This window comes from Channa argus, chromosome 12, assembly GCF_033026475.1.
Source record: "Channa argus isolate prfri chromosome 12, Channa argus male v1.0, whole genome shotgun sequence".
NCBI lineage: Eukaryota > Metazoa > Chordata > Actinopteri > Anabantiformes > Channidae > Channa > Channa argus.
The window spans coordinates 12964983-12984902 of NC_090208.1; the positions used below are offsets into that span (position 1 = coordinate 12964983).

The following is a 19920-nucleotide window of genomic DNA, read 5'->3' on the forward strand; positions in this document are numbered from 1 at the left end:
TCTCCTTCTCTTCTAACTCACATCCTACCTGTGGGGCATAACCGCTCATTGAACATCACGCATTCAATTTCCAGCTTCACACTTATCAAACTGTCTGATACTCTTTTCACCTCTAGAATATTCCTTACAAACTCCTCTTTCAAGATAACTCCTACTTAATTTCTCTTCCTATACGACCCATGGTAGAACAACTTGAACCCTGCTCCTAAGCTTCTAGCCTTGCTACCTTTCCACCTGGTCTCCTGGACACACAGTATATCCACTTTCCTTCTCTGCATCAGTCAATCAACTCTCTAGCCTTCCCTGTCATAGTCCCAACATTCAAAGTCTCTACTGTCAGTCCTACATTCTTAGCTTTCCTCTTCTCTCTCTGCCTACGAACACACCTTCCTCCTCTCCTTCTTTGACCAAAAGTAGTCCAATTTCCACCTGTAGGTCAAGAGCACCGATGGTGGTCGTTGTTAACCAAGGCCCCGACCGATCCGGTATGAGAGTCATTGTCATAATTCACATTTTTAAATTGTCATGTGTTTTACGTCGGGTGCCCTTCCTGACACAACCCTCTGCATTTATCCAGACTTGGGACTGGCACAAGAAGACACTGGCTTTTGCCCCCTGCATTTCTGACACAAAGTTCAATGATCGTATTCAAAGGCACATTTTACAATTGCTTCAGTAGTTTGTCTGAAAATAAGTATTTATGTCCAATAAGTATTTTAATTAAGGCTATGGATTCAATTAAATTCAGTTCACTTTATTTGTCCCCAGGGGGCAATTTAAAGGAGCATCAAAGTAGCTTAATACTAGCTTACTTAAAATAGCTAAATACTCACTCAATAACATAATCAACACACACCGTACACATTCCAAATAAAACTCATAATAAAATAATTTTAAAAGTGCTTAAGTTATAGTTTGTTAAAATGTAAGTCCATTTAGGAGCTTGAACGCCCTTGGGAAAAAGGTAATTTTTTCTTCTCTGTGTCCTTTAGCCTGGACAATGAAGTATTCGTCCCGAGGGGAGCCCCTCAAATTCAGGGAATAGAATCTGGGAGGGGTCCTGTAGAACCCCATGTGCTGATTTCAGAGACTGCTTAAGCCATGTGTCTCTGCTTGGAGGAAAAGGTCACTATCATTTCCCTGGTTTTATTTGTATTAAGCTCAAGGCACGAGTTTCCACACCACTCCACAAAATCCTGCAGAGCTGAGCTGTGATGCTGTGTGAGACCAGAGAGCAGAGACAGGAGGACCGTGTCATCAGCAAATTTCACAATGTGACAATTTGACTGTACAGATCTGCAGTCATCTGTGTAGAGGATAAAAAGTAGTGGAGAGAGAACACAGCCTTGCGGAGAGCCAGTGGAGGTGAAGAGGATGTCAGACAAACAGTTGTTCACCAGTACTCTCTGTGACCTGTTGATAAGAAAATCTATGATCCACAGGGTGAGTTGATGGTCGATATCAAAGCGTGTGGTTAGCTTTTCAGCTAGAATGTGTGGCTGCATTGTGCTAAATGCTGACGAAAAGTCTGCAAACAGGAGTCTTCCAGTCAGTGGTTTCAAAACACCCTTGCAGCCTGTAGATACAGTCCGGGGTCCACTGTTTGATGTCCCTGGTGACTTTCTCTGTCCTCCTGACTACAGGTGAGAAGGCAGGTGCAAGCAGGATGCTATGGTGGTCAGAAGAGCCGAGAGGGGGGAAGGAGACAGCTCTATAGGCATTTGGGACTGAACAATAGCATTTATCCAGTGTTTTCCCCAGACGGGTGGCACAGTTGACATACTGATAGAATCCCTTAAGTAGTTTGTCAGCTGAACAGTGATTGAAATCCCCCATAATAAATTTGGGTGCATCAGGGGATATCACTTCATATTTATCGAGCATATGTTTTAAATTTTCGGTGGCTGCAGAAGCATTTGCTCTGGGGTGGATATAAACCAAGAAGAAGAACAGTTGAGGAAATTCCCTGGGAAGGTAGAATGGACGCAGGGAGACAGCCAGGAGTTCAATGTCAGTGTTACACAGTTCTTCCCTGACAACAACTGTTTTGCACCAGTGTGGATTAATGTAGAAACAGACCTTCCGCCATGTTGTTTATCTGTCAGCTTGGTGTCTCGATCTAACCTTACAGGAAAGCCAAAGCCTTCTTGTACAGGTTGTCACTGTTATCGTTCCTATTCAGCCATGTTTCAGTAAAAGCAAGAATGGAAGCAGTCCAATACTCACACATATGAAACACATTGGCTTGCAGTTCATCAGTCTTATTGCGAATGAGCGCACGTTGGCAAGGATCACTGACGGAAGTACAAGGTATTGTTTACTTTTTCCTCGCTTCAGTCTTGCTCTAATCCCACCCTTCTTCATCCCCCATCTTGTTACCTTCTTTTTATTGTTGTGAGAGGTGTTCGTCTTTCCGACCGGGTGGGTTTGTGCGTTGTAGCTACTCCGGTAACTTGTCTGTGACAGTAACTTGGTGAGAGGGATGTTGCATCTGTAGCAAAAAGTCTCTGGAGTAAGTGATCCGTGCATTGTCCGGAAGGCTGTATCCATTTGTTACAGAGGACAAATAATCCAACACAAAAAACAGGAACGCAGCGATCCACAAGGTCCCTGTGTAGTCCATACTCAGCAAAATTTAGGCTAATGCTAGTTGGCTAACTGGTGTTAACTTGCTAGTCCGGTGCGTATGAGGTCGTCACAGCATGCCCCCAACTGTAGCAGTCAGTCCATACATACGTAACATATCAAGAAGAAAGCAAGTTCACACTCTCGCCACACTCGCATAACAACAGTACGAGTAAAGAAGAAAAAAAAACAAAAAAAACAATACAAGCTACTCTTCTGCACTCTCTCACTGCTGACAACTTTGCCAACTTTTTTACCAACAAGGTGGCAGCTATCAGCTCACAGTTCTCTCCTCCAGATGATGACATCCATCTAACCTCTTCCAACACTGCACTGCTCTCATCATTTGCAATTCTGACTGAGGATGACGTATCCACCCTCCTCCTCTCTAATCATCCGACCACCTGCACTCTGGATCCAATCCCTTCCACTCTTCTTCAAGCAGTTGCACCTGCACTCATGCCAGCTATTACACAAGTCATCAACACATCTCTCAAAACAGGGACTTTTCCAACCTCTTTCAAGCAGGCCTTGATTACCCCACTGCTCAAGAAGCCTTCTCTTGATCCCTCTGTAGTGGAGAACTACAGACCTGTCTCCCTCCTTCCTTTTCTGTCTGTTTCTGTTCTGAACGAGCTGTCTTCAACCAACTCTCAGACTTCCTTTCCAAGAATAACCTCCTCGATGTCAACCAGTCTGGCTTCAAGAGGGGTCATTCCACGGAAACGGCACTCCTGACTGTTGTGGAATATCTTCGAGCTGCAAAAGCCACAGGTCAATCATCTGTCTTAATTCTACTTGATCTATCATCAGCCTTTGACACTGTGAACCATCAGATACTCTTGTCCACACTCTCTGACTTGGGCATCTCTGGATCAGCTCTAGACTGGCTTTGTTCTTACCTATCAGGACGAAGCTTCAAGGTATCCTGGAGGGGGCATCTTTCTAACTCTCATAGCCTCTCTACCGGTGTGCCGCAGGGCTCAGTTATATATCCTCTCCTCTTTTCTATCTATACTTCATCCCTAGGTGCCATCATTCACTCACATGGTCTTTCCTATCACTGCTACGCTGATGACACACAGCTCTTCCTGTCCTTTCCACCGGACGACTCCACTGTCTCATCGCGTATTTCTGCCTGTCTCTCAGACATCTCAGCCTGGATGAGTGAGAGACACCTTCAACTCAACCTCTCTAAGACTGAAGTCCTTGTCTTCCCAGCCAGACCTTTGATGCAACACACCATCAGCATCAACATTGGCTCTACAGTGATTGTCCCCACTAGTTCGGCCAAAAATCTGGGGGTCATCATCGACGACCAACTGAGCTTTAAGGACCACATCTCCTCAGTCTCTAGGGCTTGCAGATTTGCTCTTTACAACATCAGGAAGATCAGACCCTACATCACGGAATATACAACCCAACTCATTGTACAGGCGCTGGTCACATCCCGTCTTGATTACTGCAACACGTTGTTGATGGGGTTACCGATATCCACAATCAAACACTTGCAGATGATCCAAAATGCGGCAGCTCGCCTAATTTTTAATCAGCCAAAAAAGACCCATGTCACACCACTTTTCAAATCTCTACACTGGCTTCCTGTTGCTGCTCGCATCAGGTTCAAAGCTCTGTCTCTTGCTTACAAGGTTGTTAACTCGACAGCTCCCGCCTACCTCAACTCACTCATTCAAGTCTACAATCCTTTTCGCCCGCTGCGGTCTGCCAAAGAACGACGTCTGGTGGTCCCTGCACCGCATAGAAGACACCAAGCAAAACTGTTCAGTGCAATGATCCCACGATGGTGGAACGAGCTACCAAACGCTGCACACTCAGCTGATTCTCTCTCAATATTCAAAAAACTGCTGAAAACTGAACTCTTCCGCATCTTCCTATGCACTTAAATCTGAAAAAAAAAAAAAAAAAAAAAAACCTTTCTGCTCTCTTGCACTTGTATCTCGTGAACTGTGAACACTTTTCTGATAGGACCTTGCTTTGATGTTTTCTCCTTGACTTAGATTTTTGCTTGCCTTGTACCTCACTTGTAAGTCGCTTTGGATAAAAGCGTCTGCTAAATGACTAAATGTAAATGTAAAATGTAAATGCACCGACTGGTCGACCGCACGAGTAGTGACCCGGAAACAGGAAAGAAGGATCTGCCAAGGATGGAGGGACTAACAGCCTATCTGCCCCTGGTTTAATAAAGCGATTCCCGTGTGGCTTGTGATTCGTTTTAATAAAAAGTGTAGAATAGGTTGGTTCTATAACTACAATGTGTAGTTCGTTGATTTACCCGCAGACATATTTGTGACTGCTATGTCAGCCACACCCAAGGCCTCAGACGTCATAGTTAAACGAAACAAGGATTACAACTTTCACACAAATGGATTCTATGGTAACAATTGAATCTGCTCACTCGTTCCAAGACAAAACACAAAGTAGTAACATGTAACCTCCAACTCATCTAACATTGTTTCTGAGGTTCTCACATCCATTACAGGGTTTATCCAAAGTATTCAACCTCTTTGAAGTTTTCACCTTTTTTTAATCACACTATTGAATCATGGACAATGCAATTTAGCTTTTGGAAAAAAAATATTCAAAAGCCTCTTATGGGTCAAAGTGAAATGAGATCTATAAAAAGTATAAAGCCACTAGCATGCATGTCTTTGGACTGTGGGAGGAAACTGGAGAACCCGGACATAACATACTCAAGCACGGGATGAACATGCAAACTACACACAGACAGGCCACAGTTGATGAGTGGATTTAAACTGGGGACCTTGTAGCTGTGAAGTGGCAGCGCCAACTACTCCACCACTGTGCTGCCCACAAAGTATTCTAAATTTGTAAAGATTAAAAATCACACAGTTGGTTGAACAGTAAATCAGTACACTGTGAAGTAGTCAGTGAAAAGATTATTGAATAAAAAGAATATTTTATAAAATTACAGGATGGGATTAATACAAGAACATTTCCACGTCCCTGAATATCTTATAGACTACAGTTAAATCATTGGAAGAAATGTGGCACATGCAAAACATCAACGTAGAGCAGGTCGTACTCAAAAATTGAGTGATCCTACAATTAGGGCAACTAGTAAGACAGAATACTACTTCTGACTTCTCACAAAGTGTTACAAGCTTAAGTCCTTTTATGGGATTTGTTGACAATAAAAATAATACAAATGCACAAAAATAAAATGCACACTGACAGACAGTGAATCAGTAAAAACAAAAAGCATAGGCATAATATTATTTAAACATTTCGAAAATGCTTGCAGTCATCGTCTATTGTCTGATTGTGCAACAAAAATAATGTTATCAGCTTGATCTGCTGTTAGGGAATTGCTTTGCAAAACCCTTTACTAAGTCCTGCTGAGGTCACAACAATAGTGTATCATTTAGTAATCTCATCCAACCAGTGAATTTCCATTAATACAAAATTTCGATTCTATGTTAACGTTAAAGGTGTGACATCACTACTAAACCTCTGTTTTTCTTCCCCATGATGTTTTGCCAAAACTGTTTGTCATTTGATTAGAAACTTTAACTCTAAAAGAGGGAGATAACAAAAAAATCCAGGTGCACCCATGAAAATAGATATGTATTTGTACAGTAAAATAATATAATAAATTATAGTAATAATGTAGTCAAAAATATTTTCAGTATTTTGATGACATTTTGGCCACTTGCGCAGTTTAAATTAGTTATCATGTGAATGATACAGCCAGTATTTTGTACTATGTAGAAAATGATGGGTTTAGTTTTGTTATTCATAAAACTGATATGTGAATGTGAATATGTGAATGTGAAGATAAAGGGCATTTGTTTTGTCTTTGTTTGATTTCCACTGATTTACTCACCAGATATCAGTCACATGGTTTGACCCGACAGCTGATATATAAGAAAGCAGCAACAGGTGCATCACATTCAATACACTGAGGAACCAAAGGAGCTTCTATAAGCCGACAAAATTTTTTGATTTTGATTTTGAATATTGCTTGGGGTAAGTACAGTTTTTGCTTAAATTCTGTTTCTATTATTTGTAATTCTATTTTTATTAAACTACAGTATATGTCAGTTTAGTAAGTTTTTCAGGCGACACACAAAACAGGCAACACAGCTTTTTAGGTTATTGTAACATATACAGTTTATTTTTTCTCTAAAAGACATTTCAGCATAGAAAATATTACTTCCAATTATTACTACGTTTTATCATATGTATTAGTTTAAGTAACATGCAAAAAGTTTCAATAGTGCACTCCTCTTTGTTGCAGTACAAAAATATAATAATTTTTGTACAACCATCCTACATTAAACCCTATATTTGCTACATTAAATTTTTTTTTTATTTGGAGTGAGATTAGGTATGGCACTGAACGATATTATTTTAGTTAAGAAAATTTAAAGAAAATTAATTGACATGATCAATTATTACAAATATATTTCAACATCTGTTACACAATATAAGGTGTCCTTCTAAACATGAATTAACTGCGTCATCTTTTTTCCTATTACTGATTCCTTAATTCTTCACTCTGTTTTTATAAAATAAATAAAGAATCCGACTATTTGACATTTATCAATAACAAATACTACACAAATAAAATGCAGAGTATGTTTAGTTTTTCATAACCATCTTGAAAAACCAGGGCATTTACATACAAACACTATGAACCTAGTAACATTTCTACATTGAAGATTTGCCATTTTTTAATAATGAGTAGTTCAGCTCAGCTTTGTGCATTGTTCAGCACCCAATAACAAGTGTGTGATTGGGCAACTATGACTCAAAATGACTATAACACTAGTGTCATTCTCCAAAAAAATGGTTTACAAGGGCTTGAATAAACACTAGCAGATAAATAAATTCAGAATTTTCTCAAAGAATACTATTTTGATGGGTTTTTTTAAGTTACAGTTTCATAATGATGGTTCAATGGGGCAGGACAATTTATAAGACCATACATAAATTGTAACATTATTAAAAGTAAAGAATAGTTAAGAGTAAAATAATAATAATATGTAACCGAAAAATTGAACTGTATTTCACAAATATGCAGAACATTTTAATAAATGCCACAAGTGGGGCGGCTGTGGCGCAGGAAGGTAGAGCGGTTGTCCACCAATCTCACAATTGTTAGTTCAATCCCCGGCTCCTCCGGTCACATGTCGAAGTGTCCTTGAGCAAGACACTGAACCCCAACTTAGTTGCTCCCGGTGAGCGTTGGCCAGCTGCATAATAGCTCCCCCATCTGTGTGTGTGTGTGTGATTGTGAGTGTGAATGGGTAAATAAGAAGCAGTGTTAAGCGCTTTGAGTGCCAATAGGTAGAAAAGCGCTATATAAGTGCAGACCATTTACAAGTGACATTACTGACATCCTGTTGGACACTCAAACTTGATATGTTACTATGTGTTGTGTTGCTTCTTCATACATTAGTGGTAGACAGGCTTGCAGAGGCTAAAAGCATTCTCACTAGTCCTGTCTTAACAGAATTAGCAGCAACAGCATCAATAGCACACACTACTTATCAGACTGTTTTAATAGCAAAAATCCCAGTGCACTTAGCAGACTTTGAATTCTTCAGTGTATTCATGTTCATATATGAACAAGTGTAAATAATCGTATATGGAGCAGTCTCATCACATAACATTTTCTTCGGGCAGGCTTCAGCCAACATCAGACCACATGCATTATTTCAAACTGAGCTATAAAAACTTGTGGAGACAAACTGCATTTGTGATTCACTCTCTATACTGTCAAATCTTGTAGGTTTAATAGCAGAAACAATGGATTTTGGACAAGTCTCATCAAGTTTGCTGATACTTACAGGTAAGTTATTGAAATTGTAATTCAAAACAAAGGTGTTTGAAAAGAAAAAAGGTGTTTTTTTAAGTAAAACAACATTACTCATTCTTCTATTTAAACAGTGGCATTTGAGCTTTTTACTGTCCCAGTCACCACTCAAACCACAACAACTGTAACAACAGCTGATTCAGCAACAACAACTATAGCAGCAACAACTGCAGCTCCAACAACTACAGCTGCTGTCACAACAACTGTAGAGTTAACAACAACTGTAGCAGCAACAACTGATGTTACAATAACTGCAGCAGCAACAACAACTGATGCTGCTACAACAACTGCAGCTCCAACAACTACAGCTGCTGCCACAACAACCGATATTACAACAACTACAGCTTCAACAACTACAGCTGCTGCTACAACAACTGCAGCTCCAACAACTACAACTGCTGCCACAACAACTGTAGCAACAGTAACAACTGATGTAACTGCAGCAACTGCCACTACAACAACTACAACTGCTGCCACAACAACTGTAGCAGCAACAACTACAGCTCCAACAACTACAGCTGCTGCTACAACAACAACAACTGCTGCCGCAACAACTGTAGCAGCAACAACTACAGCTTCAACAACTACAGCTGCTGCTACAACAACTGCAGCTCCAACAACTCCAGCTGCTGCCACAACAACCGATATTACAACAACTGCAGCTCCAACAACTACAGCTGCTGCTACAACAACTGCAGCTCCAACAACTACAGCCGCTGCCACAACAACTGTAGCAGCAGTAACAACTGATGTAACTGCAGCAACTGCCACTACAACAACTACAACTGCTGCCACAACAACTGTAGCAGCAACAACTACAGCTGCTGCTACAACAACTGCAGCTCCAACAACTCCAGCTGCTGCCACAACAACCGATATTACAACAACTGCAGCTCCAACAACTACAGCTGCTGCTACAACAACTGCAGCTCCAACAACTCCAGCTGCTGCCACAACAACCGATATTACAACAACTACAGCTCCAACAACTACAGCTGCCACTACAACAACTACAGCTGCTGCTACAACAACTGCAGCTCCAACAACTCCAGCTGCTGCCACAACAACCGATATTACAACAACTACAGCTCCAACAACTACAGCTGCTGCTACAACAACTGCAGCTCCAACAACTCCAGCTGCTGCCACAACAACCGATATTACAACAACTACAGCTCCAACAACTACAGCTGCCACTACAACAACTACAGCTGCTGCTACAACAACTGCAGCTCCAACAACTCCAGCTGCTGCCACAACAACCGATATTACAACAACTACAGCTCCAACAACTACAGCTGCTGCTACAACAACAACAACTGCTGCCGCAACAACTGTAGCAGCAACAACTACAGCTTCAACAACTACAGCTGCTGCTACAACAACTGCAGCTCCAACAACTCCAGCTGCTGCCACAACAACCGATATTACAACAACTACAGCTCCAACAACTACAGCTGCCACTACAACAACTACAGCTGCTGCTACAACAACTGCAGCTCCAACAACTCCAGCTGCTGCCACAACAACTGATATTACAACAACTACAGCTCCAACAACTACAGCTGCTGCTACAACAACAACAACTGCTGCCGCAACAACTGTAGCAGCAACAACTACAGCTTCAACAACTACAGCTGCTGCTACAACAACTGCAGCTCCAACAACTCCAGCTGCTGCCACAACAACCGATATTACAACAACTACAGCTCCAACAACTACAGCTGCCACTACAACAACTACAACTGCTGCCACAACAACTGTACCAGCAACAACTACAGCTCCAACAACTACAGCTGCTGCTACAACAACTGCAGCTCCAACAACTACAGCTGCTGCTACAACAACTGCAGCTCCAACAACTACAACTGCTGCCACAACAACTGTAGCAACAGTAACAACTGATGTAACTGCAGCAACTGCCACTACAACAACTACAACTGCTGCCACAACAACTGTAGCAGCAACAACTACAGCTCCAACAACTACAGCTGCTGCTACAACAACTGCAGCTCCAACAACTCCAACTGCTGTCACAACAACCGATATTACAACAACTGCAGCTCCAACAACTCCAGCTGCTGCCACAACAACCGATATTACAACAACTACAGCTCCAACAACTACAGCTGCCACTACAACAACTACAGCTGCTGCTACAACAACTGCAGCTCCAACAACTCCAGCTGCTGCCACAACAACCGATATTACAACAACTACAGCTCCAACAACTACAGCTGCTGCTACAACAACAACAACTGCTGCCGCAACAACTGTAGCAGCAACAACTACAGCTTCAACAACTACAGCTGCTGCTACAACAACTGCAGCTCCAACAACTCCAGCTGCTGCCACAACAACCGATATTACAACAACTACAGCTCCAACAACTACAGCTGCCACTACAACAACTACAACTGCTGCCACAACAACTGTAGCAGCAACAACTACAGCTCCAACAACTACAGCTGCTGCTACAACAACTGCAGCTCCAACAACTACAGCTGCTGCTACAACAACTGCAGCTCCAACAACTACAACTGCTGCCACAACAACTGTAGCAACAGTAACAACTGATGTAACTGCAGCAACTGCCACTACAACAACTACAACTGCTGCCACAACAACTGTAGCAGCAACAACTACAGCTCCAACAACTACAGCTGCTGCTACAACAACTGCAGCTCCAACAACTCCAGCTGCTGCCACAACAACCGATATTACAACAACTGCAGCTCCAACAACTACAGCTGCTGCTACAACAACTGCAGCTCCAACAACTCCAGCTGCTGCCACAACAACCGATATTGCAACAACTACAGCTCCAACAACTACAGCTGCCACTACAACAACTACAACCGCTGCCACAACAACTGTAGCAGCAACAACTGCAGCTCCAACAACTACAGCTGCTGCTACAACAACTGTAACAGCATCAACAACTACAGCTCCAACAACTACAGATGCTGCTACAACTGCAGCTCCAACAACTACAACTGCTGCCACAACAACTGTAGCAGCAACAACTACAGCTACAACAACTTTAGCAGCAACTACAACTACAGCTCCAACAACTACAGCTGCTGCCACCATAACTGTAGCAACAACAAGAAATGAAGCCACTACAAAAACTGAAGCAGCAACAACTGATGCAGCTACAACAACTGCAACTCCACTAACTACAACCAGTGGTGCAACAACAGCCACGAATGCTAATAAAACAACAGCTACTGATACTACATCATCCCTCACATACACAACATCTGCATCGACAACTACCTCAACTCTTCAGCCAGCCACAACTACATATATGAGTTTCAAAACTAAAGAGACATTTACAAATGACTTGCGGAATCTTTCATCCCAAGAGGCTAGAAGTCGTACATCAAAGATCATTTCAACAGTACGTATCCCTCGTAATGTAGAGCATAGTGAAGATATTTTTGGAAGATACTGTATCTAAAATGTCCCAGTTATGGGCACAGTTGTTTTCTGTGCATTATTATATAATAACCAATACTGACTGATTGGGATGTATGAAAAACAGGCTTTGTAAACTAAGTAATCTAAGTATTCAGAATAAACAATGCATAAGCATCAGGTAGGTATTCTAAATTTACTGACTAATGCACAATACACCAATTGTGGGCCCGACACACATCGAATTCCTCTGAATTACATTGTAGACTAATAGTGAATCGAAGCAATCAGATAAATTAAAACACCTCTATCTTTTTCTAATATACAATTGTTTAGAATTTTTTATTATAAGTCTCATTTAACAGGTCTAAATTACCATTTCAGTGTTTGTATTTTACATATTACACAAAATAAGAAAAAATAAATATGCAGTAGTTAATGAAGAAACTAAAAATGGCATTAACTGGGAAATAGGAATAAGTGCTATTGTGTGATGCTTATAATTATAAACAGAATGCAAAATTGAAGAAAATAATTCAAATAAAGTAAATTTACTTAACGCACATTTTGCTTCTTTTTCTGCAGCTTGGCCCTTACTACAAATCTGCATTTTCTACATACGTCCTCATGGAAGTGATTGGATACAGGTAGTTTTCTATTGATATTCAGACAGAATCTTAAGAACATTGGTCATCACAGTGAATAATGCAATATAATTGTGGCTTTCCTTTGCAGTAATGGATCAATCAACAACAGCTTGAGCATCGGATTTTCATCTGGATCTGCCCCCAACCCCAATGAAATTGCAAACGTTTTAGTTACAGCAGCTGCAAACATCACAGTCTTTACCATTGATGCTAACTCCATCTTTGTGAATGGCACAGGTAAGCGACACTAAATGCTGCCTTACTAAATATTTACAATGCTACACAACTGTTTGTCTTACAGTTGTTGTCAACCTTTACAGCAACATCAAGTGGAGTAAGTCACAGGATCAGTCTCATCACTGCGTCCTGTCTGGTGCTGCTGTCATGGCTGCTGACAAACCGTCAATAGTGTCAATGCTGATGCTCATGTGAAATCCCATTAGAAATCACTGGTATAACTGGTATGAGAAAGGACTTTGTTCTCATTGAAAATCCAAGACCAATTTGAAGGAATACAATTTAAGATAATATGTATTAAAAATTAAACACACTATTCAACAAACACTCACACTGTTTAACATCAGAAGCCCATCTATGAGGGAGGGATGTACCTAACCCACTGTAATACATTACTTAACATTGATACAATAACTGTAATAACATTGACACATCAAAAATAATTTTTAAATACAAATTTAAGTTAAGGTATAATTTAAAAAAATAGAATCAATAATAATAATAATTTCATCGGAGTTTACTTTCTGCAAGATCTGCTCATTCAGTAACATTTCTGAAAGAGACAGAAAAAACTGTCACTTGTTTTATTATTATGTATTAGTATTATTATTCAATTGTTTATCTTAGCAACTGAACTTTACTTTGTATAAGGGAATACAGAATAAAAAAATCAACATATTTATTTAATTATTCATTATAATGTTGTTTTACTACAGTGATACATACAAAATCACTGTATATTGAAAATGCTTCCATTAAAGAAAGGTATGTCTAGAAAATGTAAACCTGTCTCATTATTATATAAAACATATTTTCAAAACCAGCTCTTCTCAGTGATTAAGGATTGTTAAGGAAGAAACAGAAAACAGTTTTTCTTAAAAATTAATCTCTTATTTAAACAGGTTGTCTTTCTTTCAGATCATGATTTTTTTTTATTTTTCAAAAAGGACCTGTGTAGAAGTGGAAAGCATTCATTATGAACGCACTGAACAATTTCTGCATGCTATTAAAACAATTCACTTTTAAAGGAAGCAATTACATGTGATATTAACATGTGAAATCCTTAAGTGAGATGAGATGTCCGTTTCAAATTTTTCAGCTACTTATTCACCTTTTGGAGTTATTGTGTACCTCAAACAAGTTTTTGTGAGAGCATGAGGAACCAATTCCAGTGACACTGCTTTCAACTGAAGAAATAAGCCTCATCAATCCCATAAAACACAAAGCTCGATGGGTGGTGACAACTTCACTCTGACTCACAGACTAAGAGTTTACAGTCAGATCCTGGTGTGGATGAGACATGATAAAGTCAGCCAAATGACGCCTCAAAATGATCAATGTTGTGATTGTTAATACAAATGTCTCATTGTGGAGAACAGAGGGATTATTGTATTTAAGAACATAATAAATATGACAACTTTAATACACATAACTACACTCCCCACTAAAAGTATTGGAACATTTAGGCCAATTGCATTATTTTTGCTGTAGGCTGAAAACATTTGGGTTGGACATCAAAAGATGAAAGTGGGACAAGAGATCAACATTTCGAGATATTTACATATACACAACTTAGAAGATACAATCTACTATGAACAGTAGATTGAGATACCCTCACTCCTGCCCTCTGGAGATTGTTGCTGTCACTAACAGTTGTTTTCCTGGTCTTTCTTTAAAGCTCTAATAATGTTTCTGTTGTCCTACCTGTTAAACATCTTTTGCTTATTACACCAGGGGTTTGTTTCTTCTTCAGCACATTTCAAATGATTGTACTGGCTATGACCAATGTTTGTGCAATGGCTCTGATTGGTTTTTCATCTTCTCTCAGTTTTCAGTAATTGCTTGATTTTCACCAATACAGACAGATCTCTGGTTTTCATGTTGGTTACACCTCTCAGCTATCAATGCAGTCTGAACAGGCAAAACCCAAATCTGAAACTCAGTGTAGACATTTAGTGCTATTTATTATCCTAATAATCAATTTCATAGGACACACCTGGGCAACAGTGTTCTAGTACTTTTGCTCACAGTGGGTTCAAACTAAATATGCTATCTTCTAAGTTGTGTATCAGATCCAGATATAAGTACCTGGAAATAAAAGCTGAAATGTTGATCTCTTGTCTCATATTTATGTTTTGACATCAAACCCAAATGTTTTCAGTCTACAGCAAAAATACTGTTCCAATACTTTTGGAGGGAAGTGAGTGAAGAATATATGTAAATCGGCTGATAGGCTGATAGTGTGCAGATTCAATTCAATTAAATTCAACTTTATTTATATAGCGCCAATTCACAACATAGTCATCTCAGGGCACTTTACAGAATAAAGTCAAGATTATAAAGATGTATAAAGAGAACCCAACAATTCCCCCTGGAGCAAGCCGTAGGCAACAGTGGAGAGGAAAAACTCCCTTTAACGGAAGAAACCTCCAGCAGTACCAGGCTCAGGGTGGACGGCCATCTGCCTCGACCGGTTGGGGTGAGTGGAAAGGGGAGAGAGAAAAGAACAGAGCAACAAAACATCGGGTAGATTGGTAGGACCAGTAGCTGCACGCTGGAAGACACAGCTTCAAAGCCGGGGGACACGTGCAGAAAGGGACAGAGAGAGGGGACAGAGGAGGACAAAGACAACTACAGGAGAGAACACACAGAGTTAATGACATAACACAGAGTTAATGACACGGTCTGACAAAAGTTTGACCTCAAACTTAACCAGAAATCTTGGGATACTCAAAAAAGCCCTGAGTGATCCAGAACAAAAGTGAAATCGTAAAACCACAGATGTTGACAGTCCCTGCAAAAATCAGAATGAAGTATTGGATATGTCTTGAGACAGCTACTATTTTGTAATTTTCAGTGCCAGATGTAAAAAACAACTGAGGTAAGAATTATTTTCCCGTTTTATATTATGTACAGTAGCAAAAAAAGTATGGAAACACCGAGGTAATTTTGTGTTTCAATTATCTTTTGTTGGTTTTTCTGAAATAAATCACAAATCCTACAAAATAATGCAAATCAATACATTTTTAAAGCGTATTTGAGCACAAAAAAATGTCATGAAAATGATGAAAAAACAAAGTTCTAACTGAAATATCTAAATTTTACAAACATGACTAAAAGACCATGGCATAAAAAAGGCATGATGTAGGATTTTTCACATCCTGTAAGGTTCCATTACTAATGAATAAGTGCCTTGAGATTATTTTTGAAATTATTTGGCAGTATTTAAAACAATAAAATTGAAATATATATTAGGGAAATTGACATCCAACAATGAGATCACTGCTTCCTTATTTGACAATCTGACGTATACAAAATTAGATGTCAGCAACTTGATGTTCAAATAAAAAAATCTTGCAGCAAATTACACTATGTATTTTAGTTGCAACTATAATTTCACAGTTGTTTTGTGAACAGACTGCACATGAACGGTCCAATCAGAACATTTATCCCCAAATAACCTGTTTACATCTTTAATGTAACCATATTCAACTCATTTTGATCACTGTACTTGTCCATTGTCACCAAGGCACAACCTGTAAAATGTATATTAAATGATAACTGTGTATGTTACCCAAAAAGTAGTATTTGCTCATCCATAAAGTATTATAGATAATCCAGCTTTCACCTGGTAGCTTCACCTGGACGGCCTTTCTCATTCCAACCATTCAAAGCCAACTGAGAAACCTACCCATAGTTATAACAGTCATAACATAGCAGATTCATTACACATTACTCTGACAGTTACAGTTTTTAAGATATGATGAAAACGTATAGCCCCCTATAATGAACCTTAGTGGTAAAACTGGAACAATGGGTAAAGTGAAAACTGTTCTATTACTATTTTGTTACTATTCTTTTAAATAAAAGTGTTATTATAACTTGTATATTTTCTAGCATCGCATTTCTCCCCTGATTTTAGATATTAAATTCAGGAAAATGGAGTTCAACAACACTTTTCAATCATTTTGAAAAAGGAATTTTATCTTCTTAGATGTGATATTTTTTGATTTTAAATATTTAAATTCATGTTAACTGCTTTGGGCTTCCTGATGTCCAGTCAGGATGCTGCGAATCTGTTGTAAAATTAAGAGCTGTGTTTTTTAGTGTCTGGGTGTTTTACTTATTGTTAAAGAGATCACAAATGATTCACTTAATGAAGGTCAATGAATCACTTGGAGGTTGAGATCATAGTCAACCTGCTATTCCAGAGCTCCCCCAGATATTATCTGAACTCCTGATGATGTAAAACGTCTCTGGGTTATGTTGTCTTGAGGCATTTTTCAGCCATAAGAATAAATATTATTAGATAAATATTTTAAAATAGGGAAGTAAGAGAGAAGTTTAAAAGCATTATTGTATATTTACACTCTAAACTAAACTTGAAAATTGGGTAGGCTGCCCTTTAAAATTAAATGTTCTAGTGAAGGACAGAGGTGGAGACAGATGTGGAGAGGAGAGACAACAAAGGGAAGAAAAATGTGCATAATTGGCTGTGACAAGTTTGCGTGAATACATGAGTCCATCCCACCACTTGGATCATTGATATATATTCTATGATGAGATCTCATGCAAAAAAATGTGTTTTAAGAATGACCCTTTGATAATGTGTGGTTTCAAGTGACTTTTTTCTGTGGTTAAATTAGTCAACTCTAAAAGGGCTGGTTTTGGCAAAGATCTATGAGTTGGGTAACAAGGCCAACTAAGGTGCCACAGAGGAATGTTTTGTTATCCAGTTCACTCGCTTTAAGAAGTCACTGTTATTGATCTTTAATGGACACAATTTTTAATCTATTCATAAAAAAACACACACACCACAGTCGTCCACTGACCAAAGGGTCAGTGGTTCGATCCCCGGTCCCGGCTATATGTTGAAGGACCCCTAACAACCCATTCTCATACCCAGCTGTGCAGTGCCAGTCCACTGTGTGATTTTTGCAGGGTAGAAATTGGGGAGGGTTGCGTCAGGAAGAGCATCCGGTGTAAAAACTGTGCCAAATAAACATGCGGACAATGATCCGCTGTGTCGACCCTGAACTCACGTGATAAGCCGAAAGGACAAATAATAAAATAAAATAAAAAAGTTGCATCTATAAAGAGTGAAAACTTTTTAATCAAAAGAAGAAAAGTAAGCATAGCCTACAGACAACCTAACTCTAAACACCAAGACTAAAACTCTAAAGACACATTGTAACTACCAAAAGAAAAAAAACAAATATTTTTTCAGTTATTAGTTATGTCAGTTATACACTGGCATTAAGTACTGGTATGTTTTGTAAGCATAAAAGCGATCTAAATTGATTTTCTCAAGGGCTGGTCACCATTTTGACTTACTGGTACAGAACTACCAAAAGGTTCCAACAGTAAATGAAGCAAAGAAGAAATAATGAACCAAAAACAAATCAATGATCATTAAGGTGCAACTGCTTCTTTTAAATCAAAAAGTAAATCGCCTTTAGACTTTACAGTGGTGAGACTACATTTTCACTTTGCATAACCCTGATTTGATTGAGAAGACAATGAAAAACCTCGTGTTACATCTCCACAGCTTTAGCCTACACTAGATATCTATCTTAACAGAAGTTGGTGATGCTTCCTTTTGCATTACCGAGAACAACGAGCACTATAAATTCCACTGATGTACTTGTTTGTACGGGCCTTCAGCTGTAGACTGTGGAAAATAAGATGAGAAGCTGAAGAAATGCATGAATCTGCAGAGCACTCAAGAGGATAGGAAGATGATCGTATTGTAGTTCAACACTGTCTTGGGTTAGAGAGAAGTCTTGCACTGCAGTGTGTACAGGCTGTCAGAACACAGGTAAAGTATACTTATGTACGCAAACATTACCATCTTTAGTTTACATGAATATAAAGTGTAATTTTGTTTTACCAAAAATATTTTTGTAAATATTTAGCAATGTGTGTATTTCACAACTCCTTTTGAGAAGGTTTGTTTAATTTGATGCAAAAAAATGCATGTTGATCTGACTGAAAGTCAAAGATGTGACCTTCCTTCCCTACACAGTACATGTATATGTGTATATATATATTATAGTGACCGTTCTATCTGTTCAAGCCTCTGTTTTTCAATTTCATGGCTACTTAGAGTGAATGTAAAACAAGTGGCAAAGTACAATTACCACTGTTAGTTATTTAATGTGCAGTTAATAAATGTACTATATCTATACCCTCCACCACTCTTTCCTCAGCACTTCAGGTCATCACTGTGAAATTACAATAAATAAAACTGCTCTTCTCTGAATTAGAGAATAGGTTAGAAGGGCGAGCCTTGCTCAAATTCTTTTAAAAGCCATTTTGTGTGCGTGGAGTTTACTGTGGTCACCCAACCATTTACATAATTCAGCTACAATGGATACTGCCCTTTCAGCAACCCTGCAAAAATCACATCTGCGCTCATTACTTATTCACACACAAACATATTTGTGACTGCTGTACCAGCCACACCTATAGCTCCAGACACCACAGGTTGGGAACCAGCATTCCACATTTAACAAAGCCTGATCCTGTTGTGAAAAGGGCATCTAGACAAACACACACACATACACTGCGAGACAAAACACACAGAATAGACTAATGTAGCCTTCAGTAAATGTAACAATGTATCTAAAATGGTCACTTGATGAATACTTGATGCATGAGAACTTATGAAGTACAAAGTAATACATTTGACTCAAAGCCTTCCTGGATCACCTGTAACACAATGAAAAGCAGTTCCTTTTACTATAACATTGTCTGGATCTTACTCCACATTTAGCAGCTTAACTGAGAACAGCTTATCTACATGCAAAAACAATACATACACCTTTATCCACAAATACACCTGTTAGTGTAAACACAGAAATCTTACATGCAGCACAACCAGTTCAGCTGAACTTTATGCTCTGTGTCTTTCACTGTTGTCAAAAAGGTCAAAAATACTAACATCCCACACAGTCACAACCTACAATAAACTAAAATGTCAAACTATGCCTCAAGAAAAGCCTGAAGAAATATTTCTTAAGCTGAGGGCATGAGGAGAGAGGCAGGTTTGAGATGAGGCGTGAACTACAGAGCTAAACTTATAGCCAGGACAAAAACAACAATAAAATAAGAACCACAACCAGAAAGGTA

The 19920-nt window shown here is 39.2% G+C and overlaps 1 protein-coding gene across 2 annotated transcripts; it reads left to right on the top strand.

The window, feature by feature from the left end:
* The first annotated feature begins 6562 nt into the window (after positions 1-6562).
* LOC137138280 (mucin-2-like) lies at positions 6563-14874 on the top strand. 2 transcript variants are annotated; one of them, XM_067525333.1, is made up of 6 exons: positions 6563-6633; positions 8402-8461; positions 8560-11888; positions 12491-12552; positions 12641-12789; positions 12873-14874. In XM_067525333.1, the coding sequence occupies exons 2-6, from the start codon at positions 8419-8421 to the stop codon at positions 12959-12961; spliced, it is 3672 nt and encodes a 1223-aa protein (XP_067381434.1). In that variant the 5' UTR covers positions 6563-6633; positions 8402-8418; the 3' UTR covers positions 12962-14874. The 2 variants fall into 2 exon arrangements, with proteins under 2 accessions (XP_067381434.1, XP_067381435.1); XM_067525334.1 differs by lacking the exons at positions 12491-12552; positions 12873-14874 and having other exon boundaries at positions 12641-12750.
* Positions 14875-19920: the final 5046 nt, after the last annotated feature.

Excerpts from the sequence above, each read along its gene's own strand:
- LOC137138280 (XM_067525333.1), top strand. The coding sequence starts at position 8,419 with ATGGATTTTGGACAAGTCTCATCAAGTTTGCTGATACTTACAG. Across the intron at positions 11,889-12,490 it reads CATCAAAGATCATTTCAACA|CTTGGCCCTTACTACAAATC; the intron begins GTACGTATCCCT and ends CTTTTTCTGCAG. Across the intron at positions 12,553-12,640 it reads ATGGAAGTGATTGGATACAG|TAATGGATCAATCAACAACA; the intron begins GTAGTTTTCTAT and ends TTTCCTTTGCAG.